The 27,692-nt window shown below is 43.4% G+C and overlaps 2 protein-coding genes across 2 annotated transcripts in view; both read right to left on the reverse strand.

The window, feature by feature from the left end:
* GLB1 (galactosidase beta 1) overlaps window positions 1–27,007 on the reverse strand; it is a 64,091-nt gene extending 37,084 nt beyond the window's left edge. Inside the window, exons 1-5 of the mRNA XM_067560881.1 lie at window positions 26,754–27,007; window positions 8,500–8,669; window positions 2,797–2,947; window positions 2,352–2,412; window positions 1,652–1,746 (exon numbers count right to left, since the gene is read on the reverse strand). Coding sequence (XP_067416982.1) covers window positions 1,652–1,746; window positions 2,352–2,412; window positions 2,797–2,947; window positions 8,500–8,669; window positions 26,754–26,936 — 660 coding nt within the window. The 5' untranslated portion in view covers window positions 26,937–27,007. The remainder of the gene's footprint in view (window positions 1–1,651; window positions 1,747–2,351; window positions 2,413–2,796; window positions 2,948–8,499; window positions 8,670–26,753) is intronic.
* TMPPE (transmembrane protein with metallophosphoesterase domain) lies at window positions 19,752–26,890 on the reverse strand. The gene is made up of 2 exons (XM_067560882.1): window positions 26,754–26,890; window positions 19,752–23,742 (listed from the first exon to the last, which is right to left on the reverse strand). Exon 2 carries the CDS (start codon window positions 23,581–23,583, stop codon window positions 22,279–22,281), a length of 1,305 nt encoding a protein of 434 aa, XP_067416983.1. The 5' UTR covers window positions 23,584–23,742; window positions 26,754–26,890; the 3' UTR covers window positions 19,752–22,278.
* Window positions 27,008–27,692: the final 685 nt, after the last annotated feature.

The raw sequence follows: 27,692 nt of genomic DNA on the forward strand, positions 1-27,692 counted from the left end.
TTTCACCTCCGGCTGAAGCTTCAGTTTAATTCAGCACTTGTGAAAGAGGTCCAGCTGATGCTGCTGTAACTGCAGGTCTTTTTTATTTAAAAGAGTGAGTCTATCAATTGCAGAGCCAGTGCAAGACTCCCCATGTTATGCCATCCATTGGCCTCAGCCAGATTCTGGAGAGTCCATCTGAAGTCAGGAGAATAATCATTTCTCGAAAGGCAAAGGCAAGAATGGGTATGGGGACTGATGAAGACACCAGGCTACTGGGGACTGTATTGAGATGAGGAACTTATTTGACATAGATCCCTGAACAGCAATCATGCATAGGTGCTAGAACTAGGAGTGCGCGGGGCGACACAGCAGCCCCCCGCTTGAAGTGGTTTCCATCACACACAGGGTTTAACGGTTTAGTCCAATGGCTCTCAGCACGCCCACTATATACATTGTTCCAGCACCCCTGCTATCAGATGGTAATATTTTTCTCTCACTACTGACCCATTTATTGATAGGGATTGGTATAGCCGTCAGCGTCACAGGGCAGCTGTGGCTTAGTCTTGCCTATGAAGCACTGAGCAAAGCTGTAGATACCACAAGATGAGGGTGAAAAAAAACCAAACAAACCAACCCATCAATACTGGATTGAACACACAGCTGGAAGATTTGGGTTCTACTCGTACTCTGCCACTCATTCTTGGGCCTCATCTACCCAAGCTGTAGAATGGTGATAACACTACTAACCCAGCTTTGAAAAGTGTCAGAATAAATGGACTGTAAGTGCAAAGAAGAGTTAGCATGAAAATTTCCAACAGGCATCAGGGAAAAAAGACATGGGGTGAAATCTTGGGTCCATTGAAGTGAAAGGCAAAACTCCCATTGACTTTAATGGAGCAAGCATTTCGTACCGTTGGTGGGGATTTGTAGGGAAGCTTTATAGGTGATTCTGTATGTAATAAGGAAAAGAAGAGCAAGATGAAGGAAAAACAGAAGAGATGTTAAGGAATTAGTTTGATTTAACGTTTAAATCCCTGAGTCTCAGGAAGTGCTGGGTTGAGCTGAGCTGCTTCAAAATGAGCTATGTTATCAACAACACAGGCAAGTGGGTTGGTTAATGATACTCACTTGTGTAAGTGAGTGGCTATGTTCACCTCATCCTCACACACACTGTCTTTCCAAGTGGTAAAGAGACATCTACACTAAGGACTAAAAGCCAACACTCAAAGTTCCACTTGTTAAAACTTTGGAGATGCAAGAATAACATATTAAAATTGCATGGTACCTCAATGTACCTCACACCACCACCATACCCTTTTGTTTGTGATACAGTTTTAAACTAATTTGAATCCCAGTTATCATGGAGAGCAAATATTATTTAAGACCCAAGCCTAAAGAAAACAGTAAGTTTGTTTTAACGTTCTGCTGCACAGGCAGGAAATATTGCAACAGAGGCAACCTTGGTGCAGCCAAAGTTCTGGAGACATTCCTGCCTTTCAAATGGGGATCCCATCAGATTCTTTCAGATGAGTGGCACTTTTAAGGAGCACCCATGTACATTACTGGACACATACTTGTGGAAGCACTGTTAATAATTCAATAACAGTAACTGAAAGGCCTTCTGCATTCACATAGTTAATGTTCCCATTTGATTTTTAAAATGCATTACCTGCACCATAATAACTGGCCCTCCATTTTGATAGAGATGAGGCTTCATTTTGGGTAAAAAAAACCCCATCCACCTGTCTACAGCTGCCAAGTAATCTGGAATATACAAAGGGAAAATTGTGGGCAGATCATAGTTTATCCACTTTAAAAAAAAAAATGCAAATGGGTAATTTTGTAACCAATACCCTAAATACATAGGGTATGCACAAAGTGTACAAGAGCAACAAATAATGAATTGATGACTTTCCACACTTGCTCATAACTTCAGCCTTTCAGTACATAGGGAAGTCACGTGTCTAAATGCAAACCATCAGATGGCTTCAAGGACCACACCCAAATCATTCTAATATAGTACAATATCAAAACAAGAAGTAACGTCACCACAGAACAGAAAAATATCTAGTTATCTTCAAGAACATTATCCTTTACAACCTAAGGGGCCAGTCCTGCAAATCATTACAGAAGTAGTCTTGCTATTTTCACCCTGTTCCTATCTTATTCTTTCCATACATTTGTGCATGGTGCAAAAATATTCAGCAAGTATGAAAACCTTATTCAAAGGGTTTTTCATATTTGTTATTCCCAAACTTTTAGTAGAAACAGTAACACAAAACCATACTTGAAAATACAGTCTGAGCCTAGAGACTGGCCAAGTCTGCTTTCCACTGAAATGTTTTTACAAACGCTTTTGATCTCCTTACCTGAATCAGAAGATCGGAGAACAATAGATTCTTTCTCTAATAACCATGCAGGAAGACCCCCCTATGAAGGGAAAGGAAACCATTTCAGTGATCATTTTCAAGAATTACAAGAATAAGTTTAACCAGCTATCCCTTAACAGTATTGATATTACCAAATACATACTAGTTGCCTGGTGATGTATAGTACCCAACCACTTATTAAAAAATTATCATTCTATAAGGACAAACGTGCTTGATGCTATGAGAAATCACTTGAGCTGGACTTGAACAAACAACTTTTAGTATTCTAGATAAGGAATCTTGCCTTGAGCCATATAGCCAGCTACTCTAATCCCATCCCACTCCTCTCCCCCCCCCCCCCCAAAAAAAGGGACAGACACTTACATTAGACAGAGATCAGATATTAATTTTGCCTACAAATTAGGTAGTTTAAATACAAATTTACCATGTCCCATTCTGCACAGATATAAGGTCCAGCTCTTAGGATTACCAACAAGCCGATCTCATTAGCTAGCTGCAGAAAATGTTCTACATCTCTGTCACCAAAGAAGTTATATACTCCCGGTTTGGATTCATGATAGTTCCATGGCACATACCTATGAAGAAAACACCTTTCATAAGAAGTGACTTAGACTAGAATGAAAAAGGAAATCCAAATAACAACTTAATCAAATGCTAAGCAAGCAGACTATTAGCACCTCAACTTTATAGTTCTGTAAAGATGTATTTACCTTCAGACTAATGAAATATGAGAATGAATTTAGGACCTAGCTCCTGTAGGCATTTCTAGAAGTTAAAGGTGCTAAGGTTAGCATCAAGTAGGATCAGACACTTAGAAAGGAAACAAATGTTTCTGTTTTTTCTTGTAATCATGTATTTTTTCCACGTACTCTTCCTTTCTAACAGCATCGTCATAAAATATATTAAAAGCAAAAATAATTGCTTGTGCATCCTCATCTAGCTTCATAACTCCAAAAAGTCATTGTGAAACAGAAGTGGTGGGTAGTCAAGTAGAGAGCCTCTCACACAGCACTTCTATTGTCTAGGATTTTTTTTTAAAAGGTAAAAAAGTTTTTTTTGTTTTGTAAAACAACCAAAAAGAACAACAGAGGAAAAACAAGAACCAGTTCACGCATGGATTGCATAAATCTATTTAAATATTTAATATTTAATATTTAAATAAATATTTAAAAGCTATATACTACATACAAAATATCAAAATCTTCAGCATCTTCAAGAATTTTAATTGAAGCAAAACAACACGAGTTCTGTTGGCATCTTAAAGACTAACAAATTTATTTGGGCATAAGCTTTCGTGGGCAGAAACCCACTTCATCAGATTCAATGAAGTTAAGTTATGCAACTGCTTAATTGAAGCAGTTGTTCACAGGTGTCCAGATGCTAAAACGGACTCCATTTGTGTTTGGCTATTTCGCTTCTCAGATTTGTAACACAAGAGAGAAATGTGCCCAGTGTTCTGTGCAGCCGAGATGCACCCTTTCAACCCTGCAATGTAATTTTAATTTCCTTCCCAATTTATCGCTAATGTTTCTAATCTCCTTATTACCTGGCTCCTTTATAGCCATGGATTTGAATACTAATGGAGGCACATTCAGTGTTATTTTTTATTTTCTTGCCTATATTTGAAAGGCTAGTAAGGTGCAAGCTGTCTGCTTCCATTTAAGACAGGATCATAGTAGCTTACAATTAAAATAAATAAATACAAAAAAAGCTACATGATTACTTTTAAAACACATCCATCATCCTGCACGTTAAAGCCACCGAAAGTGCACATATACCATCACTAGCATGATGAATCAGTTTGATTTTTTTTCATAATTTGCCAGGTTGCTATTACTGCTAAAGAGGGTTCTTTTGCTTTCTACATGAAATCACTTTGCCATTGCTTTAGACTATCTTCTTTATAAAGTGAAGAATAGCAGCACACCCGAGCTTGCTGAAGTGGTCACATAATATCTGTTCTGTGTTCTCTCTTCCAGTTGCCTACAAAGCATGGGATTCACTTTAAAAACCAAGAGAGCAACGTTAAAGCCCTTAAAAGGCTACAGGGTTTTTACAAAACTCCTGGAATTATTTTATTTTAAAAACTAATATCTGCATTTAAAAAAAAAACCCCCACAAAAAAGTACTTAAACTTCAAGGACCTAGAGGCAGCTGTTTCTTGGAGAATGAGTTTCCAAAAAGTATAAACCTACCTGCCCACCAGCTAACAAAATTTAAAAAGCAAAAAAACTATAATGTTCAAACATCCTTCATATAAATTCAGGGCAGCTAAGATATCTACTGGTTCTTCAAAGAAGCCTTTTTGCCTGGGTAAATATCTGGCTCCATCTAGTGGTTAGTTACTTAACTGCAGCTTCAGAAAAATCACCCCTACTCTCAGCCAGGGACTTTCAAACCCCTGTTTTTTATAGTGCAGACAACACTGTAAGAGAGAATGTCTTATGGACCAATATTTCTTCAATGCATGAATACACATGCTATCTTCCCTCCAAGTCACAATCACCTAACATCCCTGTGGCAACTACACCATCAGTTTACATACAAAGGCAATGTCAGGAAAGTTCCAGAGTGGAAAGTAGGTAAGTGGGAAAGTATTTTTAGATGTCTGAATACTATTTAGCAGCAGGAAACAAGGACAAGGGGCACCATGTGACAAGGCAGCTGTCTGTGGAGCACCAGTGATCAGACCTACAGAGTTTGAAATAGTCCAATTTAAGTCCACATAAATTAAACTGGACCTTTTAAAAACTTTGAATATGGTGTTAGTGATTTATACTTTATTAAGCATGTTATATCACAACTCTCCCCATCCACCCTCCCCTACATACACCATTACATTTTGAAATATCACCAGGATTATAGCATCCAACTTTAATCAGTTATTTTGGAAGTATTTTTGAAGTTTTATCATCAAGATTTAAAACCTTAACTACAAGACCCATCTACCAGCAGGACCAGGTTCTCTCTTACGTCCTGTCGTCCCTGTTTACAGGTGGAGGTGCATTAGTGGCCTACTAAACCCTCTCTCTTGTCCGAAAGCCTCAGAAAGCAGCTAGCTAACCTGCATAATCATGGTCAGGATGGTGGAGCAAGGATTGGCTGGCCATTTCTGAAGGGAGGCAGCAAGGAGTGAGAGGGAGGCTAGGCCTGCTTGGCTTTTCACTGCAAGGGATTCATGAGGAGAACCATGCCACACAAGAATCCAGTTTCTTCTTCATTGGTCAACTGCATAAGGAGTTGCTCTGTGGCTAGAACCAGCCAGGTCCCATGTGTAAACCTAAAGTAAGCAAAGCTAGCACCCACTGTAATTTATAGGATCAGCCCCAAGCTGCATTTGCAATCTCCATGGAATACAGCACGCAAGCTCCAACAGTTAGAAGTTCCAAGAGTCAAGCTGCAGCTATTTCTCCCATGACACATGGAAGCTCTGCTGGGAGTTCCTTGAAACACAGCTACTTCTCTTAGGATTTGTGCTTCCACTGAAATAACTCTCCACATATTCTATATTATTAACTAAATCAGTAAAGTAATTACTTAAAGGTAAAATGAGAACTAAGCACTAATTTTCACAAAGAGGCAGTTTTTTAAAATCTTTTTGAAATGTAGTCATCTTAGCCAAGTTTTATTAGTGGAGAAAAAAAAAGAAATCCACCTAGCCCCCTTCCTCCCCACCCTCCCATTAACCAAAAACCCACACAAGACACATCCAAGTTTTCTTTGCTCAGTGTGAAAAGTTATCACTAAGTCCCATTAATCAAAATCTGCTTGCCTGACTAGCTGCAAAGTTTCTGATTGGTTTTATATATACACACATACACAGGCACACACACAGGGTAGCAATGGAGTTCAGCATCTGCTGGAAAGAGGCACCAAAAAACACACTCACTAAGGCAGTGTTTCTCAACCTGGGGGTTTAGAGGGGTCGCAAGTGCAGAGCTGGTATTGGGGGTGGCAAGAAAGGCAATTGCCTGGAGCCACAGGGGCGCCATGAAACTAAGTTACATGCCTCAGCCCCATGGGGGTGGGACTCAGGCTACAGGGGTACAGTAGTTTGGAAAGGTTAAGAACCACTGCACTAAGGTAATGTAGAAAAGCAGGGGTTTTGCTGCTCCCAGGGCACAAGCTGGGACTTACTGCAGTCATCCCTGAACCTGAAAGGCAGCAGCCCCACCCACCTGAGCCTAGTCCAAGGAAAGTGTATGGAAAAGAGCAGCAATGGCAGTGAAGAAAGTTATGTGACCCCACATCCCACTGTAAATGTGCTCCTGCGGCATGTGTAAGAAAAGCACTTTAAGAAGGCACCTATCAGGCATCCCTGATCCAGCAACGATGGCTACTGGCACAGAAGCAGTTCAGGAGGGGGCTACATACTCAGGTGACACGTCTGCAGCCCTCCCTCCCTTCCTTTGCAAGAGCACACGCAGCCCAGCCTCCCAGAGTCACCTCACTGGACACTAACATTCCCAGCACCCTGTGTAGCCTTTTGCTACATGAAGAAAAAGGGAGGGATGGAAGCCACAAAACAAGAAAGCAGTGGGAAAAAAACCCAACAACATGCAGAGAATTTTTAAAAAGTATAGGGAAGAAACAAAATGACATGACAACTGCAACACAGCCTGAGAAGTGATATGAAGGCGCCACCTATCTGCCAGTTCATCACACAAAGGAAGATCCATCAGAAAAATCAATGACATATGGTACAGAATAACAGAGAGAAGATAAAGGATCTCAAAGGAGCAGGGAAGAGAAAGTATTTGAAAGAGCAGGAAAGGAACAAAAAGGTTGAAAGGAAAGGAACAGAACAGAAAAGTAAAAGACACTCATAAGGGAACATAGAAGAAACTCTGGAGATCATGAGCCATACAAGCAGTGCGCGCTACTAGACTATGTTGGTAGTCAGGGTCAGGAAACAGAAGAAAAGAAGAGCAATCAGGCCAATTGTTAACGTTGTGTAGATTCATTTAACAATTTGAGATTATTGTTATTGCAGTTTATAATCAAGCTTAAAAGTAACTATTCAGACACCTTGAAGCAACATCTTCAGAAACCACCCTGCAAATACTCTACAAATCCCTCTTTTCTTGTGTGATAGGAGTCATTGGTTATTTGCTTAGATTAATAAAACAACAGTAGTCCAACAGCTCTAGGAGCACAAGAATGTTTTGTAACTCACAAAATAAAGACAGACTCAGGCCCCTCCTCCCCAGGAGACAGTATGGAACCATCAAACAAATCCCCTCTTTTCTCATGCACTCACCCATCTCCTCAGAGGGCATCTTGGGAAACAGACAAGCCGTGCATTGTCAACAAACCGTTGGACCCAGATGGGAGGGAGCAATTTCAGACACCAGAGCACTCCCCACTGAACAAACCATGTGTGCTCATGCTATCTGCTAGAGCGTCACAATTTATCTCAACTGCGAAGATGTAATACAAGGAGAGAGGTGATTTAAGATACCGGATCCAAATCATAAAAAGCTTTGTAGATTAAAAGATTACGTGTCGTGATTAGAGCTGTATATACTTTGTATGAAACTTGGTTTCAGTTTGCCAGGGGCTCAAAATCCTTGAGTTCTGGGTACAAATGATCCCCAAAACTGAAAACAAGACCATGCCAAGCCATCAAGCCCAAGTGGATCTAATCTAATACCATAAATGGCTCCACAACTACTATTCGCTTGTTGAGGATTCAAACAAGTCTTAGCCCAGTTCACTTAGCCCAGTTATATTCTTTGATCCTTGCCTCACCTACAGTGGAGGCAACACCAGCCAGGTAGGACAGACAAGAATTATGGAATAAGAAACATGTGTACGCAGCTTCCAACTTAACTACTCCTTTCCAGATCAACTTTGCTCATTTTAAATAGACACATTTGAGTTTAAAAAAAAAAAAAAAAAAATCAGCCTACAGTCAAATTGTTTTCCTCTATCTAAGGCCTGCAGCCATATCTCAAAACAGCACTGTAAGTGGAGCGTTTGTCAGCTCAGCTATGTATCTGCAGTGCTCTTGGATTCCCTAGGACGTTGTCAACTATAATCTAACAGAGGTAACACTCAGCTTGCCTACTTCCTCTCCCTCATTGTTCTGGTTTAAGACTGCTCCCAAAAGTCAATAGCTACTTACGTTTGAATAGCATCAAGCCCTGCCATCTTCATCTTCAACAGACGGTCTTTCCAATAGTACCGGGGCACACGAGAGTAATGAATGCTGCCCGAGATGTAGCGGAATGGCTTCCCATCCTTGAGGAAGCAGTTGTTGTCATAATCGACCCCAAAACTCCTCTGAGATGCATTCTGTGTATCAAAATTAACAGATGTGAGCTTCAACCTCCATGAAAAGGACAACAGTTTTCTGTTAAAACATCCTGTTATTAAACTCTTCAGTACACTCGATCTCTGGGATGTTCAGAAGCACAACCTGCTGCACTGATATTATCTTGACAATGCAAGGTCCCTCCCAGCCCCACCAGCCAAAAAAATCCACCTTCGCCTAGTAGGCCCCACCTGTTAGGCCGCATGTGCTGCAGAGATTAGGGACGAGAGGAGACTGGGCAATCCTAGCTCTCCTTTTCTGGGAGGCATTTTTGGATGGCTTGCCCCATTTGGTGCAATTTGATCCACTCCAAAACTGCAAGATGTTGTTCTTCAGTAGGACAAGATTTTAAGACCTTACAGTGGTAAGTCAGCACTATGTCAGGGAACTGCTTCAGAGGCTGATAAACCACCCCCCACTTCTCTCTTCCTTTGGCAGCAGAACTTTAATATGAAACTCCCAAGAGTTGCCTCCAGCCTACGCCAAGTGAGCTGAACTAAGTAAGATGAAAGGAACCATAGCAGACATGCAGGCCAGGCAGCAATGGCAATATTCAATGCTGCATTGATGTGGTTTGTTTCTCCACTGCCTTACACCTTGGATAGTCTTTCATCTGCACCAAGTGGATGTAAAGTGTCACCATTCCTTGCTGGTAGCATTTTACAGTCAATTTGCACAAGTCTAAATGACTACACAAGGTACAGGACAGTGAGAGACAGGATCAAGGCACCTGAATGGATTCAGAGACTTTCTAAAGACTCATTCAACACCTCAAGTTACTGATCATTCTGATCAATTCATTCACACTTTGGAAAGGGGAATTAATTACAATGACCCTTCTCCTTCTAAATTTCACAATGAAAACCGGAAAGCACAACCAGCCCTTTGTATTGACACGGATGTGCCACAAACTCCATGTCGAGGAGTATGTTATGTGAAGCGTTTAAGAGCTTAGTTTTTAGGAAGGGGGGGCTCTTCAGTAGCCCAGGTTCTTAAATTTCCATTAGTCTCTATATTAAAGAATTTACTCAATTTTCAGGAGAGGTGAAGGAAGGAAAGTTACTCAGACAGATGGCCAAAAGAGGACAGCAAACTTCTGCCAAATAAGATACATCATCTATAAAGTTAGAAAGATAAAGCAATGTACAATGCAACCAAACCACTAAATCATCATCTAAACAAATTAACAACATATTTCCACCAGCATTCCATGTAATACGGGGCGCTTTTGTAGCCCCTTCCAGCGGAGGATCTCAGAGCAATTTACAAGCAGTGAGCTTAACCTCATCACACCCGTGTATGGTAATATCTCCATCTAGCAGATGGAAAAACTAGAGCAGAGAGTTAAGGGCCAGATTGTGACACCTTAACTCCATAAATATAGGCTCACACCACAAGTGATCCATTGACTTTAGGGAGGTGCTACCCAGCATGAGTAAGTGTACCAGAACCCGGCCTTAAGTGACTTGGCAGACTGGTTACAGAGGAAGCCATTGGCAGACCCAAGAACAGAATCCTGATTGTTCTACAATCCTAGTTCTGTGCTTTTAAAGGAACGCTGGACTTTAAACGTTGTGAAAATATGAAAAAAATGAAATAAAAAAGTATCTTTAAAACCATGAACCCTTTTACTTTGCCTACGCAAAGCCCAAACACTGCAGCACTGAGAACCTGAAAGAGAAACTGACTACACACACACACAAAAAGGATGCTGACTTTGTTTATTTTCATTCTCTAAGCAGAAAGAAGAGAGTAACAAACTGACCAATGAATCAGATTTTTACAATTTTACTTTTAATAACGTACGGTGTTGTTAACACCAAGATACAGATATTTGTTTACAAAATATTTTTAAATTAACAGTACATTTTAACCACTAGACAGACTCTTTCCTGTTCCCATGCACTCCAAGTTCCATGTTTCAACCAGATTTCTTGCATGAGGGTTGTTTGGGGTTTTTTGTTTTTTTTTTTAAAGTCATTCACCCTCAAGCATGACTGCTCATTTCCACACACACGCACGCATACATTCTCACAATCATCTTCACGTAGCATCAGGTTGTAGGTCAGAAAATGGACAAGTAAACAGCATACTTGTCCAAATGAAACAGAGCTTTCAAACAGAGTGAATTTAATGCAGCTGAAAGGCACCGGTATGGAGCCCAGAAAATATCTTCAGTGGAAAAACAAATGGTAAAACAGGAAAGCTGAGTGGGGAGGGGGATGTAGGGAGAGGAGATTAAAAACGAGGATACTGGATGATGGCACCCTCAGGGCAGAGAATCCTGGACACCACCAACTGCTCCACAAAGGAGTCAGTGGAAACCACCCAGAGGAATTCTGCCCATATGTGTGAGACGACTTGGGAAAGAAATAGGTCCCATAGCCACAGAAAACCTCCCCCCTGAGCTTCCTCCTTCTGGACTGATGGATGGCCATCCCGGCCAGTGCCAGGAGAAGGTGAATGAGGGGGTCCCACCACTTCGTGGGATCAAGGCCCAGGCCATAAAAGAAAATATGCGGGGGGGGGGAAGGAAGTACAGCCAGCACCTCAGAAGGTTCTGGAGGAGGTGGAAGTTGGGTCTGGTGCACTGCAGATAAGCATGTGCTAAGGTTGCCCTCATGCCACAAAACAGGGCAGATGCCAGAGGCCTTCACAAACTGCGTCAATTTGACGTGTGGGAACTAACATGCTCTAAAATGCATTTGGTGTGGATATACATGGGTTTTTAATCCTTTCAGGCTTCTCACAAGTTACTGCTATCTTCTCCCTGTTGGCATTTGGCCCCAGGTTTCCCCAACAAACTAACTCTCTCCAACCAACTTCTTTTTAACTGTAGTTTGTGTTTTAAAAGTCTCTTCTGCAGCTACCAGGAAACGTGGGACCTTATCACCGAAATAAAAAACTCCTAAAGTGAATCTTGAAAGAAGATTGTAGCCACAATTGAAGGAAATGAATAGGAAAAGGGAGTTCGGGGAGGAAGAGAGCAACAAATTAAATCTACTACGCTAGGGGAAGGGAAGTATACTCAGTGGGTAGGAGTAACTTGAACACACGAAGATGCTGAGAGTCTATGGTATTGAGAGCAACAGAGAAAGAAACCTAGGGGCTGAGCCAATTCTAGGGTCCCATTATTGGGGGGCAAGTGAATACCTTAGGGCCCCTGGATGTCATATTTAAAAAACAACTAACTGTCCAGGAGCCCACAGGCTAGACAGAGGGTGGGGTAATAATGAACAGCTAATTAAATGTGTATTTGCAATGCAACATGACAGCAGAAAGAGCCAATGAGATTTTAGACTGTGTACACAAACAGCATGTCACAGAACAAAAAGGTAACAGTCCCATTCAACACGGTTCTGGTATGACCGTGCCTGGAGTATGTTCCGTTCCGGGCACAACATTACTAGAAAGAAAAAGAAAAGAGCCTATCCACACTTAAAAGTTAATGTGAATTGAGATAGGGTGTGAATTTAAAGTGCATTACCTCTTCCTAAATTACTCCAGAAAACAAGTATCCACAAATGGAGTTAGAATGCTTTGTTCCCATTTAACTTAACCCACTTTCAAAGTTAATCAGGAACAACTCCATGTTGTAGATGAGCTGAAGTGCAAAATAGTAACAAAGACAAAGTTGGAAGGAGCTCTCAGAGAAGCAAAAAGAATCGTCAGCATGCTAGAGGGAAAGATTAAGAGAGAAATGAATCCAGTTCAAGATTACCACTAAAGGCATAGGCGTGTGTATGGGGCGTTCTGGGTGCACCCAGGCACACCCTAATGCAGGGGTGTCAAACATATGGTCCGCGAACCTTTTTCATCCGGCCTGCGAACCTTTTTGATGTGGCCCATGGTGCCATCTCACTGTGTTCGAAGCTGCCTCCAAAAGAGTGGAGGGCGTGCGATTTCTCGGCGGACGGCAAGACACAGCGAGCTGCCGCCAAAAAAGAAGGAGCTGTGCGATTTCGCGGCAGATGGGAACACGCCACGATCTGCCGCCGAAATAGCGTTCCTTGCGACATTTTGCGGTGAGAATTCCACTGACGGGTAATTCAAATGTGGCCCGCCGGGGGAAATGAGTTTGACACCCCTGTTGAAAATTCCCTGGGTGCACACCCTAATGAAAATTCCCTGGGTGCACACCTATGACTAAGGGAGAGGGAAATATGATACGAGGGAAAACTCCAAGGGTGGGGGAGGGATTTAGTGAGGTGCAGTGAAGATAAAAGAATAGGAAACCCTAAAATGAACTTGAGGAAAAACATCCTGGCAGCGTTTCAGAATTAGACCATGCCTACAAAGGGTGGTTGGCGAAAGTTACACTGGTGTACAGCCGCTGAAGTTTATATATCGCTGGGGCATGTACACACGCGGCTGCTTGTGAAGGTGCAGCGTGTACTCACCAGGAGTGTGTGTGTTGATGTAAAGTGCGGTGCACCATGGGTAGGTATTTCCGTGTGACACGCTGCCAGCTGGCACAATGCCTTTTGGGAAATTTTCACAATATGTTGTGGGATAGAAATGACTCACTCAAAGTGAGAGCTAGACTGACAGTGAAGATTCAAATAGCGATTGCGCTCTAAAACCTTGCAGCGCTAAATTGCCTGAAGTCAGCGGGAAATTGTTTTGTAGCTGGGAAATCCACTGTGGGAGCCATTGTCATGCAAGTGTGCAGGGCCTGACACACAGGACCGTGACTCTTAGCAATGTGCAGGACACAGAGGATATATTTGCAGCAATGGGGCTTCCGAACTGCAGTGGGGCCACAGACAGCACACACATCCCTACTTTGGCAGCAGCAGCCCACCTTACCACAGAGTACTTCAACAGAAAGGGCTACTTTTCTATAGTTACACATGTGTTGGTGGATCATCAGGGAAGCTTCACTGATATCAATGGGCTAGTCAGGGAAGGTGCATGATGCTCACACCTTTAAGAGCACAGGACTGTTCAGAAAAATGCAAGCAGTGACATTCTTGCCCAAACAGCAGATTACCATTAAGGATACTGAAATGCTTTAAGGATTACCATTAAGGATACTGAAAGTGATTATGGGGGACACGGCCTACCTCTTGGTCCCCTGGCTCATGAAGCCATACACTGGCCATTTTGACACCACTGAGGTAAGATACAACTACCTTCTCAGCAGGTGCAGAATGACTGAAGGGATGCTGGTGGTGTTTACCCAGTAGATTGGATCTGAGTGAGAAAAACATCCTAATGGTTATAGTTGCCTGTTGTGTCCTGCATAGTATCTGTGAGGCAATGGGGGAATAGCTGCCACTAGGGTGGAGGACGGACAGGAAGTAGCTGTCTGCTGAGTTTGAACAGCCAGATACAAGGCTCATTACAAGAGCTCAACATAAAGCTATGCAGATAGAGAGGCTTTGAAAGAGAACTTTTAACAGTCAGCCACAGTAGTATTCTGTAATGGAGTCTTCTGTGGGCCTGGAGTTTTAGGCACTGCTAAGAATTGTGTAGTGCTTGTATTCATAAATATGATTGGGTGTTTTCCTGAAGTTATGAATTCTGTGGTACTTGCTGTACATTTACAAAGACTGTTTTCTTTCAGTACTGGTATGCATTCTGCAATATTCACTGTGAACTAAGACAGATAATTTTATTCTCCAAAAATAGAAATTTATTGAGTAGGAAAAACCATGCAAACACACTCACGGGCAATGCAATACAAATTTGTAACATAATGAGGAGAAAACAAATATTTACTTCCTCGCTAATTTTATGTCTATTTGAATGCACAAATGTAGTCCATTGTGGAAACACACATACTAACCGTGATTCTCACAGGTCAGTGTATGTGAAGCTGTGGTTTTACTTGCTGCCCCTCTCCCATCTCCCGCCTCCCCCCCCCAGTGGAATAGTAGGGGCATTGATCTACCCCGTGATGCCATGTGGTACATTGGGGAGGTGCAGGGAACAGTGACCATAGAGTTCTCCAAGTAGTGCAAAGGGTGGCAAGTCCAGGATTTTTGGACCTATAGGACAATCAAAAGCATTTGAGTTTGCTGCCTGAGAAGACCCATTATGTCCTGGTGCATGTCCCACTCCTTATCCTGCTTGAACTCCTGGGCCTTTTTTCTGTCCGCTCTGTTTTTCTCTACACTGTTGGTCATGCTGGCCGGCCCTCCATGCCCTTTGTTCATGGCCTGTTGCAGCACTGGCTGGCAGGATCTCGTGGAGTATGTCCTCCCTAGTCCTATTCTTTCTCTTCCTCACCAGGGTCAGGCGTTATGCAGGTGTGGAGGGGACACTCCTCAAGGCCGCCACCCCAGAAGGTGCTGATAAAAACAGTACCATGGATTTACAGTTACCAGGGAAAGGGAAAGATAAGTTTCAAAACTCCATTCCATCATTCTCATAAATGTTTTTTAAAAGACATGTTTATTGATACCTCACTTTGGAGCACTTCTGCACAGCACCAGCCATGGTGAGTATGGCCTGCCGGGGGGGAGGGGGGTTGGGGGGGAATGTTCTGTTGCACGAAGCTATAAGATGTTGGTCCCTATTCTCTGAGTGGGAGTATAGGCAATGGCACTGAACACTGGCACTGTTTTCCACAGGCAGTGGTGATTGAAGCTGATGTTTCACTCAGGACGGTATCAAAGGCACAGAGAGCACAGCTGCTACTGGTTTCCCAAAGCCACCCAGACCCATATGCTGCTAGCCTGTTTACTGCAGTGTGCCTGACAAACACATCGCAGAGTTGCATGGAGAAATGTCCTACAGTGGAGGAAGAAATAAGGCTGCCATCCTTGGAAAGGATTGCAGAGTACCTCCATGGAAGTTTCATCAGGATCTCTCAGGAGGACAAAAGGGACATCCCCTATGCACAAAACCAAAGTGCTCCATGTGTCCCCAACCCAACCCTACAGGGTAATGAAAAGTAGATAACTCTACCTATGTTTGAGATGCCGCTCTCCTCCTCTCCTATGAGTAAATGAAAAGTCTTCTTCACTTGGGGTTGGGCCAGGTCCCATCTTTAAATTTAAAGTGTACAGACAAATGCACGTGCACAATGACCCGCGTTCCCTTCCCCTTCATCAGGCTCATCCATGCTCACTGGTGGCACTGGCAAGACTGTGGCAGAATCTCATACAGGTCCTGGGCTTGTGGCACGGCTGGAATCCCCCGCTGCACCTCCCCCGCACCGTTCCTCGCTTTTCGCACGAAGAGTCTCTGTCTTAGGTTCCCCTGTGGTATCCACAGTGGTCTGCGGGGTGCTGATGGGTCTCCGCCAAGTAGGGCATGTAGGTGCAGCACCAGATCTACTGCTGCATTCCTTGGCCTTGTGGTATCCCTGATGATGTTCCTTCGCTTTCACACCGCACGGCTGCTGATCCCTGTCGTAGCCCTGCAATCTGCTTGTAGATATCCACTTTTCCACAGCTTGTCCGTTGTTGCGTTGCACAGCCTCTTCTCCTCCCAGGCACAAGAGACCCAAAGCGCCTTTCTACTCCAGGCTTTGAGCGCATCTAGTACCTCTCTGTCTGTGTGAAGCCAGCACAGTCGGTTGAGCAGTTTACACACAACAAGGGAGAGCTGCTGGGTGTGTTTGCCAACATGACCACTCAGGAAAAAGCATTTCAACAACACGAGGGGAAGGGAGGATGCTGAACGGGCTGGTGGCTTCTGGTCTCTGTGATTCATAGGCAGTGGAGTTTAAAATTGTGTCCAGAGTGGTCAGTGTTGCAGAAAATGGGGCATTGTGGGACAGCTGCTGAAAGACTGTTAGGGTTGACACAGGTTACGTAGTGTTTACACTCACACTGCATTGACCTCAGTAGGACAGCCAGGACTCCATGCTGTTTGGGGAGGTGGTTTTACTGTGTTGCTAAAACAGGGCATTTATGTTGGCTAGAGATAAATCAGAGTGTAGGCACATACACAAAAAATTTGACACAAGGTATCTTATGTCAACCTAACTTTGTAGTGTAGGCCAGACCTCAGTCTAGAACAGCCTCCCTAAGGGAAGTATCTGAAGCTCCATCCCTTGGGGAAGATTTAAAACTAGACAGGATAAAGTGAATTGACAGGGAACTGGAATGGATGATCAAAATAGGTTTTTTTTTTCCATTTAACTCCTACAAATTAAAAACCTTATACAAAACTAAATTTCATAGGATGTGAACAGACATTGCTCGAGTAGAAGATATTACCTCAGCCACCCTGTCTCTCTAAAACAAGACAAATAAAGAAGGAAATGATGCATAGTGAGCTACTGGAAGCTATTTCAGGCCCTGATCCTGTAAGCACTTAAGCACATGCTTAACCTTATTCACATGAGCTGTTCCATTGAAGTCAAAGGGACTATTCGCATGAGAAAAATTACACTTGTGCTTAAGCGTTTTGAGGATCAGGGCATTAGACAGCTGAGTGGTACAACATCAGATCATCAAGTATTTTAGAACAAAAATAACTCAGAAGTCGAGTCTCATCTTAGGAGTTATTTTTCTACAAGTAGTCCCCTATTAGTTGCACTATTTCCCCACTACTGAATCTCAAACCATCAGAGAATGCCCAAATATGTACAAGTTTGATTTTTTTTTTTTTAAGCCAGAGTGGAATCATGCAGCTGTTCATGTGCAATCTGCAGCTTCCTTCACAGAGATCCTTGCACTCTACATGAATGGAAATGTACAGCGTTTGTTCCATGGGGAAAATATTAATTAGCACCACCACCAGAAAACAGAAGGTGTTACACATTCTGGACATGCCTCAAATGCAAGCCCAGTGCTGGAGCAACAGTTTCAGAATTAGCATCATAATTAAACTAGGGCTTAGAACCTGGGCACAGTAACAGTGTTCTGCTATCCTATTAATAAATTTACAAAACAACAAACAAAAACTGTTAAAAGAACATTAAGGTTCCAAAATCAAAAGCTAGAAAGTGCCAGAGTTAAGGTTGCTCCTTAACTATGCAACCTTAATTTGACCCTTGTGCATATACATTATGATAAAGTCTTTAATTTACAGGAACATATAGTACTTTTTCCATAGGACCTCTGCCTCATTTAACAGTTTTTTGTTTATACTTTTCTAAGTTTTTTAAACAGTTTAAATTGAAGAAAAAAAAATTCCATCACATAGAACCTGCTGACCACCACCCCTCCTGCCTCCCCAGTTTATCATCAGGTTTGGGACTCAGAGTCACAGCACAGTCCACTATCACTTGAGTTAATGGATTAACTGGTACCAGTAGAAAGCTATTATCTTCTATGTGGACCTGCCACTAGGTGGGTTGGAGACACATTTTGCCGGTGGGTTTCAGTTTTTGCTACATAGCAAAGGAATGTTTAGACTCAGGAATAATGGGTTCAATTCCATGTTCTTTAGGGGAGAGTGCTCTACTGGTTATAAACTCTTCTGCCCCAATCCTCTCTACCCAGGTAATTCACCTGGTTCCTCCCCCACTACAATCCCCCTCCCTCCCCAGTTCCTGCCCATGTTCTCCCCGCACTACTGCTCTACTTTCCCCCATCTCTGCCTCCTGTCTCTTCCTACTTGCCCCAGGTATCCCTCCATACACCCTGGTTTTCACTCCCCTTAAGGAGCCAGGCAGCTTCTTTCTCTTCCTCACTGCCTAAGTGCCAAGCAGCAGGAGCACTAAGCAGACAGGAGAGGCAGTCTCTCTGCTCTCAGTTCTGGTGCCTGGCATCACCCCACAGTCACATATTCAGAGTGGATGGAATCTTCAGAGAAAGTAATGGACAAACTCACAGATCTCTATTGAGCATGTGCAAAGAGACTTTCAGAGGCTCATAACTTGGCTGAATTTGGGCACGTTTTCACAAGAATAGCAAATGGCACATTGCTAACATCAAGGTATTGCCCCTGCCAAATTTCAAGACTCTGCTCCACAGCATGGAGATGCTAGAGCTTCTCAGTAGAACAGCTTACAATTTAAAAAAAAAAACCATGTATAAAACAATGAATTTTCCCCAACCTCTATGCTGGAAATGTTTTAACTGAAGTTTACTTCAGCCTGAGACAGATCAGAGCAGTGTCAGGCAGTCTTAACTACTGGTGGCACCACCCATGCCACGCAGAATTAACTGCAGTCAAGTCTGTGTGCTTAACGGGGACCCGCTTCTTAGGTCCTGATCCTATAGTCCTTATACAGGCATAATTTTCCCTGCAGGATATGGCCCTACCATATCAATAAATGTGCCACATAAACCTCCCTCTCCTAGTGTTCTGTTCAACCCTCCAAGATGTGGTAAGAGGATGCGGTCATCATCATCTTTATGACCATCATACAACATATGATCCAATGCAACACATCGGACATCTTCCTTAACAGACTGCCCCTCAGCCTGTCTTTCGCATCACCCCTCAAATATAAAACCCAACTAAGAACCACTCATGCATTCTGCTCTCCCTCCCCTTGTAGCCCCCCCCCCCCCCCGCCCCATCTTTAATATTTCTCATCTGTCCCTGTGATCACATTACATGACTGATCTCCACAACGTGATAACACTGGACTCACTGTTCCCAACATGGATGTTCCACGTTACACATGGGTTTAATAATAACCCTAACCTTAACCTTCCCCTTTTCACTTGCACTCAGAAATATCAAAACCCTCAGCACATAGACTGGCCAGGACGCTTGGTATATCACTTTACATTTGTGCTTGATTAAGTATAATTGTTGTACTAAAAATATTTTTTTTAAAAGGTAATTCCTATAATAGGTATCAGTAGGTCATTCCAAAGTAACGTGAATGATAATTACAGAAGACACTTGTCTCCACCAGTGAACAATGTTAACTTTTTATTATTTGCTTGGAACAGTAGTAAACTTAGTGTTCAATGCACTCATTATATCAGTACTATGATTTATAAATGTGCACATTCATTCTCCGATGTATATAGTTTTATAATATAACTGTTTCACAAAGTGGTAATAGGGTTTGGATGTGGTTGCAATGGTGCTCAGAGTTCCCTTTTCAATAACCTTGTGTTCTACCAGGAAAGAAATCAAGGTCAACAAAAATATTTTATTAAACCTCAAAGAAATACACTCACCATTAAAAACAATAAAAATAAATGAAAAATTGACTTTAATGGACAAGGCATAAATTGGTGCTTTTGGATCCCCGCCCATTGGAAATGTTTTCCGTTGGTGCACAGACATTCATACAGAACAATTTAAATTCACATGACATACTGATTTTTGTGCACATTTATGTTTTCTGGGGAAGGACAGGAAGGGAATAGAGATAAACTGACATTTCAGTGCTCGCTGAATAACTAACCCTGAAGCAAACCACAGTTCCTGCCTCCCATGGGAGGTAATTCGCTAGACAATTAGCCTGCATAACACAGTAATAATCCTCAATACATAATTTCTTTATTAGAAAAAAGGCCTGCTGTACCAGTGGCCTAGAGAGAATGCTTTGCAATGCGAGACATGAATTTTAACTCAAGTCTTTCACTGAGACAACATTGACTGTGGGCTATCTACACAACATGTGCTGGTTAGGTAGCAGCAACACTAAGCCAGCCAGGGAAAAGATACTCAGAGGAAACATAAGGCATATATACAAAGAGTGGTATCATATGTATGGGGCTCTGGTTATGTTTTGGGATCCTTAAATGAAAGGTGCCACATAAATACAAAGCATGTTGTGAAGGTGAAGTGTATTATCACTGTTTTAGACATTGGGAAACTGGGGAGAAATGGTCCAGTGATGAGATGGTCCAATGGTTAGGGGGTTAATTCAGGACTTGTATTCAAATTCCTCTACTCTCTCCTAAGTTTCCTCTGTCTCTGTTCCCCACCTACTAGAACTTCTCTATCCTCACAGGGTTGATGTAAGGAAGATTGTGAGGTGTTCTGATACCCTAATAATTAGGGCCATATGAGTAAGACAGAGGCACAGAAAGATTTATGAAAGATGTTGGTGTGCTCAGTGCCAATTTTCAAGAACAAGAGGGTACACAGTTTTGATGGATGGGAACACAGACTAGAGAAACAGATAGACAATGTTTATATGAAGAGAGAGTCCTATACCAGTTTAAAGTGTTAAAGGGACACTGTCAGATTAAAAATCAACTAAAAAGTCCCTTAGCTATAATTACTAATAGAATTTCAGATTACTACATCTGGGGAGAAAGTGAAAAAAATCTTATTTATTTTTGCACTTCAGTCAGCTTGGACAATAAGGATAAATTAGTTCAAATTCACTTTTTGATTGTCATGCCCTAGAACAATATGGGGAAAACAAAAACAACCTGGTTTTATTTATATTAAAAACCAAACAATAATTAATTTATTATCTATATTAAATTGTGCTAAGAATCATACCAGACCGAAAGATGTATTCATCAAATGCTAGACACTGCTTTTTAAAGGGACACACAAAAAGAAGACCATCTTTTTTCATAGCAGAACAATTAGCAGTCAGGGCACTAGAAAATCTATATGAAAACAGAAGTTACTTGCTATCTACTCTAGCTCTGGAAAAGGGATAATATTAATTTACAATCTAAATAATTTTAAAGTAAATTCAAAATTTAAAGTACCTTTCCCCTGAGTCACAGCTGCTTTGTTTTTAAAGTCTCTCTCTCCCCTGTTGCTGGGTAAAAAACCTACAGAAACAGGAAGGAGAAACTAACTATACAACAGAAAGAAACTATATACTAAACCTACCCCAAGAATACAACTGGGGAAAATGATTTCCCCACTCTAATTCTTTCAATTGTAGATTTTAAATGTTACTTATACCAATAGTAAGGTACTAAATGCTCAGACTGAAGTGAGATTTTTAAGTTAATAATGCCCCTTTTATAAGCCCTTTATTAGATACTCACTGGATGACTGGTTACGTTTCGGCAAAACAAGGAAGCTATTTCCACCCTTCCTCACTATAAGTCTCTCCAATTCTTATGATTTAGGTTTTTATCTAGATTTTTTAGGAGCAGATGCTTTAATAAACATTTTGCAGTAGCACCTACAGGCCCCAACTGAGATCAAGGCCCCAGTATTCAAAATTTAAACAGAATATTTGCCACCACCTAAAAAACCCGTTCACTTCTACTATGGGAAGTCTGCAGGACTCTATAGACCTGAATGAAGATGTTGTAGAGCACGCTGAAAAATCTGCATCAACAGTTTCACCACACTTCCCAGTAGGTGAACTGTACATCGTGAATTTTAGACGGCACTCCATCAGATGCCAACAAACAAGTGAAAAACAGAATGTGAGCTAATGACAGATATTAAACATACACAGTAAGCACAATTCAAACAAAATACAGATGTCATGGGGATGCTGGTATCTTTTAAATGCAGCATCTCAATAGCACAAAACTCATTTGATGGACTTATTCATCACTTCCCCTCGTCTGTGACGGGTGTTTGGAAAGCCTAATCTGTGGCAGAAGAAACTGTACTTTCTGCAAAAGCAGCAGCATCAGACTTATAGAACCAAGTCCATCTCTGCTCTAACTTCACTGACTTCCCTGGAGTTACATCTGGGATGGACTTAGCTTGGGGACTTGTGAATCAGTCAGTCAGTCAGTTATACAGGTTGATAGAGGACACAACATTTTTAAGTTGGAGGACCGTTCAGGCAGAGCGCAAGATGATCTCTGTTATTTCAGCTCTGCTGCCCAGCCTCATTGGAATTCCATAATACATAGTCCCTGAGCTAACATACACGAAAGTGCTTTGCCCAACTTTATATAAGCCAGCAAAGAAGGGATTCAGCAAATAGACACCAGCATTTAGCGGGAATATTTGCCCACCGTGAGTGTGGCCAGAAAGGACTAAGTTTATGTCTGGCCGAACTTGGAGAGCCCATTTTGCAGCCAGTGGCTGATGAGCCAGAAGTACTATTGCATGATCAGCACTGCAGTCACTTAGGGCTTTTTTTAAATCCATGCCATGCCCAGAAAAGCGCAACACATTAGCCTCAATATCATCAACCCCAGCCAGACAGAACCAATCATCACTGCTACTTGGAGAAGAGATCTTCACATTCTCATTGTGGAGTGGACGAATGTTAAAGGACTTCAATAATTCAAACCAATTGTGGACATCAGAAGTGTAATACTCATGGTTTCCAGTGACAAAGTAAGATCCCAATGGGGAATTAAGCTCACTAAGAGGTTCAACAGCAGGTCGGATGGCCATCACTTCAGAATCTGATAGATCACCTACAATGACAGTGATATCTGGTTTTAAAGCTTTGACCATCTTCACAATCATTGCAAGTTTAGTCTTCCCTACAGTGGGTCCCAGATGGATATCTGATAGCAACACCACCTTTAGGCTGTCCATCGACAAAGGCAGTTTGTGAATAGGAATCACCACTGAGGTCACTGCAGGAGGTTGGGAGGCATTCAGCAACCCAACAACAGTCAGTGCAACTGTCACCATAACAGCCAAAACAGGCTTCATCTTATTGACACCACTTGTCTTAGTGCCTCTCCTGACCAAGAGCTCATAAACTTGCTCTACAGAGCCCAGGGTGAAGAGAAAGAAAAGAAGGATTATATAGGCTCCTAGACACGTGTAAGCAGCTAAGGAAAAGAAATAGGGCTCTTCTCCTATAAAAAACAGCAATGTAAAAAAGCTCGAGTGTGCCAAAGCTAGAAACATTAGAACAGCTATTTTCCATGGCATAAAACGATAGGAGTTAGCAGCCGAAAACCTGTAGAATGTGGTCACTATACATCTCCAGATGTAAAGAGAACCTATGAGCATCAGTGCATTAACAAACAGTGCCATCTGTAATCTCCGCAGCCACCTCTGTGTACTGAGCTCAAGTCGCTCTGCCAGGAAGGTCCGGGACATCATCATGGAGAAGAAGACAACTCCAGCAGCCACTGCAGCCTTTGCTTCATGCGGCAGTTGCTTGAAGGAGATCATCTCTACTGACTGACAGTCCCTGCTCCTTCCTGTTCTATACCAGTTTGCAGTAGGTAAGAATGCAGTTGTGAAGGGACTTCTTGGTCAATTTTGCCTGTTCTATACGAGTTTGCAGTAGGTAAGAATGCAGTTGTGAAGGGACTTCTTGGTCAATTTTGCCTGCAACCAGGAACCAGCATCAGCTTTTTTATATTAATACATACAATCCCCTTTCCCAGTCTAGAAACCAGACGGAGGCATTATGTGGCATTCACCAACAGGGACACCAAGGTTGGGAGAGGGACAACTATAACTATCAAGATAGCTATAAAAGGTTTATTGACTTGGAATAAAAATGTTCTAGAACTCTGACAGCCCAGTCCTGATGTCTATACTCTCCCTTCCTCGAGGTTCCGATTAATAAAGTTATCACAAAAACCTGTGAATGCTAAACCAATAATAAGAATTCTCCTCACAATTCTGGAATATTGTCTCACAAATCAAAGTGATGACTGCTTTCCAATAACCAATAAAATATTACCAGACCCTGTATATGCCATAGAAGAAACAAAGCTATAGTTTACACTTTGCACTCGCTACTTCATCTGCTTTCCACACACAATTAACACCATCTCCAAAGGACCATGTTGTTCCATGATATTCACTAACAAAGTAGGTATCACTGATACATAATGTTGCAGTCTCAAGAGCCCAACAAAAAAAATTACATTAGTCAGCATATGAAAAGATAGCCTTGGAAAATTGAAGATGGCGCATCATAATAGATGCTTCTCTACACCCATGACACGAAGGTCCCAGAAGCTCTTCTAAGGATCAGCAAGACAAAAGCAAAAAAAAAAAAATCAAACCACAAAAATAAACTTCAGTCATGCACATTTTTTCTAAAGTTGCTGACTCCTGTTTCACAGCTAAGTGAATTTTCCCTCCTTGTTATTCATGATGCTCTGGACCCTTTTTAATTAGTTCCTTCTGAAAACGGTGCTGTAAACATTCTGATACCTTTACACTCTCACATAAACAAGGAAACCAGGGCTTCCAATTTTTGGTTTCTATTTTAGAAGTTTAAGTGTTCATGTCTGACCAGTTTGCAGCCTCCCTCTTGGAAATCAAATGTTTTCAGAGGTTTACTTTAATTATGGGTGAAAAAAATGAAACAGTTTGTTTCACTGACCCATGATGGTGACTACATTCACCACAGAATAATGACACAGCCAGTCATTCAGTTCCAGCCATCTGCCATTCAGTATCACTGGAGCACAAACACAGCAGAGTACGGAAAAAATGATAAAGAATAAGGAAAAAAAGATAAAGGTACACCAAAAAATCCCTTTAAAGCAGCTTTGTAAAGTTACGAAAAGTTGCTAGCCCAGGCTGAAAAATATACAGGCTTTGTAAAGTTACGAAAAGTTGCTAGCCCAGGCTGAAAAATATACAGGCCTGCTCTTCCCGAGATGATAGTTTACTCATTTATGGTGAGCAGAATTTTGAAAGCTAGTTTAAAGAAACATTAATTTAGTGTGGTCACCAGTCTCTTACACACCTGCCTAGTCTAGGCCACGATTTAGGGAGACACTGTATCAACCTGAGTTTTGCTCTAGGAGCTAAAGAACCATTGAGACCTAGAGGGTCCTTGTCTGTACCCTGCAGCCTCAGTATATAAACCCCTTTTATATGCATTCCGACAACATTCTGTCTCTCTCCCCCCACCCCCCCATCCTTTTTTAAATCCAGAGGCCACTACAGTGACTACTTGACGTTTTTAATTAGTGTTTGCTTTTTCAGAATGATTTAAAAGATCAGGTACTGTTTTTCTGGCTGCTGTCTGTTTAAACCAAAACCTAAAATCCCTATGGAGCTACTCTGCTATTTATTGTATGTCAACATTCTTTAGAATATTGACTATTAAAATAATGCTAAGGGATTACTTCAAACGCACAAACCCAAAAGAAATGCTGCATTTCTCCCACAGTAATCTTCACTCAGGCCTTAAGTCTCAGTATTGCAACCCATACAGGCCTTCAGTAAGACTGAGTAATACAGTTTGATGCAAATCTATACACAAAGAGCAAGTAGCATAACAAAGCACATAATGGCGGGGAAAAGATGGATACATTTCCCCATTCTTAACCTAAGCTAGTAACTTAATGTTTTCTGCCTGGTACGTTGTGAGGGATCTGGCACCATCAGACAAGTGTGGAACAGCACAAAACCAAATTGCAACAAGACCATTAAAGATCTAGAGTCGTATAACTTGACAAGATTGATTCTGAATACGAACGAAGGCTAAAATAAGCCAAGCAAGACGAAGAGGAACAAGGGGGCTCTTTTAATGACAATTCATGGCTTTCAGGATATCCTGGATTTTCTATCGATTCTGGACAATTTGAATGAGAGTTCAGAAAGCAATGAGCAAGGCTAACTGTGTCTCACTAAACAGGTAGCAAAAAATCCCTTTGCTGTAAGAGGAAAAATTACAAACACTACCTCAAAAAGGTCAGAAACAAAGCTCCATAACCAAGCAAGGAGGAAAGTGGACAGGATTCTACTAAGAAAATTAACTGTGTTTAAGGAACCTGCATCTGTCCCATCCACCAAGCTGAAGCAAGGAGCAGCAGGGTCCTGCAATTGCTTCATGCATCAGGTCCCTTTTGGACGTGGGTGTAGAGAGCCCCTTTGCACAGCTTGAGGAGCGGGGAGAGACAGAGGCACCTATTCTGTATTCTCCCAGAAGTGGTTGCCCCCAGATAACTATCCTACTCCACTCGCTTTGCACCCCCTACCCAGCAAGCCAGCTAAAGAAATCCGGGCTGAGAGGCCAGTACAGACAGCTGGAGTGCCGGCCTTGCATCCACCCCATCTCCTGAGGGCTCCCCAAAAGGTTTGTACCGCGTGGAAACGAAGTGAAACGGGAGGGGCCCCAAACACCGCCCCAGCGGCCTGTCTGCAGCGGGTGCGTCTCCTGCTCCCCGCGGTCCCTGCACGCGGTCCCGCTGCACGGCCGGGGAGGCTCGGGGCCCGCAGGGATCCCTCCACCTGCCTCAGCCTCTTTGCAGGCCGCTCTCCCCCGCTTCCGCATGAGCCCGGCCAAGGAGCGGGGAGGGAAGGGGCGGCCCAGGCCTCCCGCACGCCAGCCCGGCCCCGCTCCCGCTCGCCCCGGGCAAGACACTCACAGCAGCGCCGAGCCCCGCGGGAAGCAGCGCGAGAAGCCAGGCGGCGCGGAGCAAAAGGCGGCGCAGCGGCGGCAGCACCATGTCCGGCCGGCGGCGAGCTGCTGGGCCTGCCGTGACCTCGCCTCCGCTTGTGCCTCCTACCCCGCCGCCAGGCACCACCAATCCCGGCCCGGCCGGTCTCATGACTCCCCCGGGTCAGCTGATGGCGTTACAGCCTCGCCCAGCTCAGCTCAGCTCAGCCGCCTGCCCGCCCCCAACTCCTGCCCTAACAGGCCTGGTCCTGCCCGCACACAGGGCAGCGGGCTCAGCACCCCGTCCACACACACCCCTGGCACCCCGCCCGAAGAGAACTGGGGCCTGCTTGCACCTGCACTGAAGACAGAGTAGCAAAGAGGGACACGTTTCAAACTAAGGCCCATCGCTCTTCCTGCCTCTTTGACTGCTTTTAAGCAAGCCCACGGCCGGCTCCGCCTCCTCCCCACGGCCGGCTCCGCCTTCTCTGGGCACAGGCTCGCTCCCACACCGCTCCCTCACCCCAACAACCCTCCCCTCCCATCGCAGGCCACGCTCCACACACCCCCTCCGCTCCCGGCTCGCACGCCCCACCAGCACCTCCTCCCCTCACGCCCACACCGCAAACGCACACCCAACCGCCCCCTCACCGCCGCGCACTCTCCCGTTCGCCGACACCCCCCACAAACGCACCCCCCCGCCACCCCGAAACGCACCGGCGCGCGCGCGCGCCAGCCAGCCAGCCCCACCGCTACCCGCACCGCACACGCGCCGACGCTGCGCCCCTCAGGCGCCCTCCCCGCAGGGCGCCCGCTCTGCCTTGCTCACCGCTCCTCGCCACCGCTCACGCCTCCCTGGGGACGCGGCCTTACGGCACTCGGCCTGCCCTCGGCGCTCTCTGGGAAACGCAGCACGCGCGCCGCACAG

This window comes from Emydura macquarii, unplaced genomic scaffold (genome assembly GCF_026122565.2).
Source record: "Emydura macquarii macquarii isolate MOO-44397 ecotype Brisbane River unplaced genomic scaffold, CSIRO-AGI_Emac_v2 contig_2321, whole genome shotgun sequence".
NCBI lineage: Eukaryota > Metazoa > Chordata > Testudines > Chelidae > Emydura > Emydura macquarii.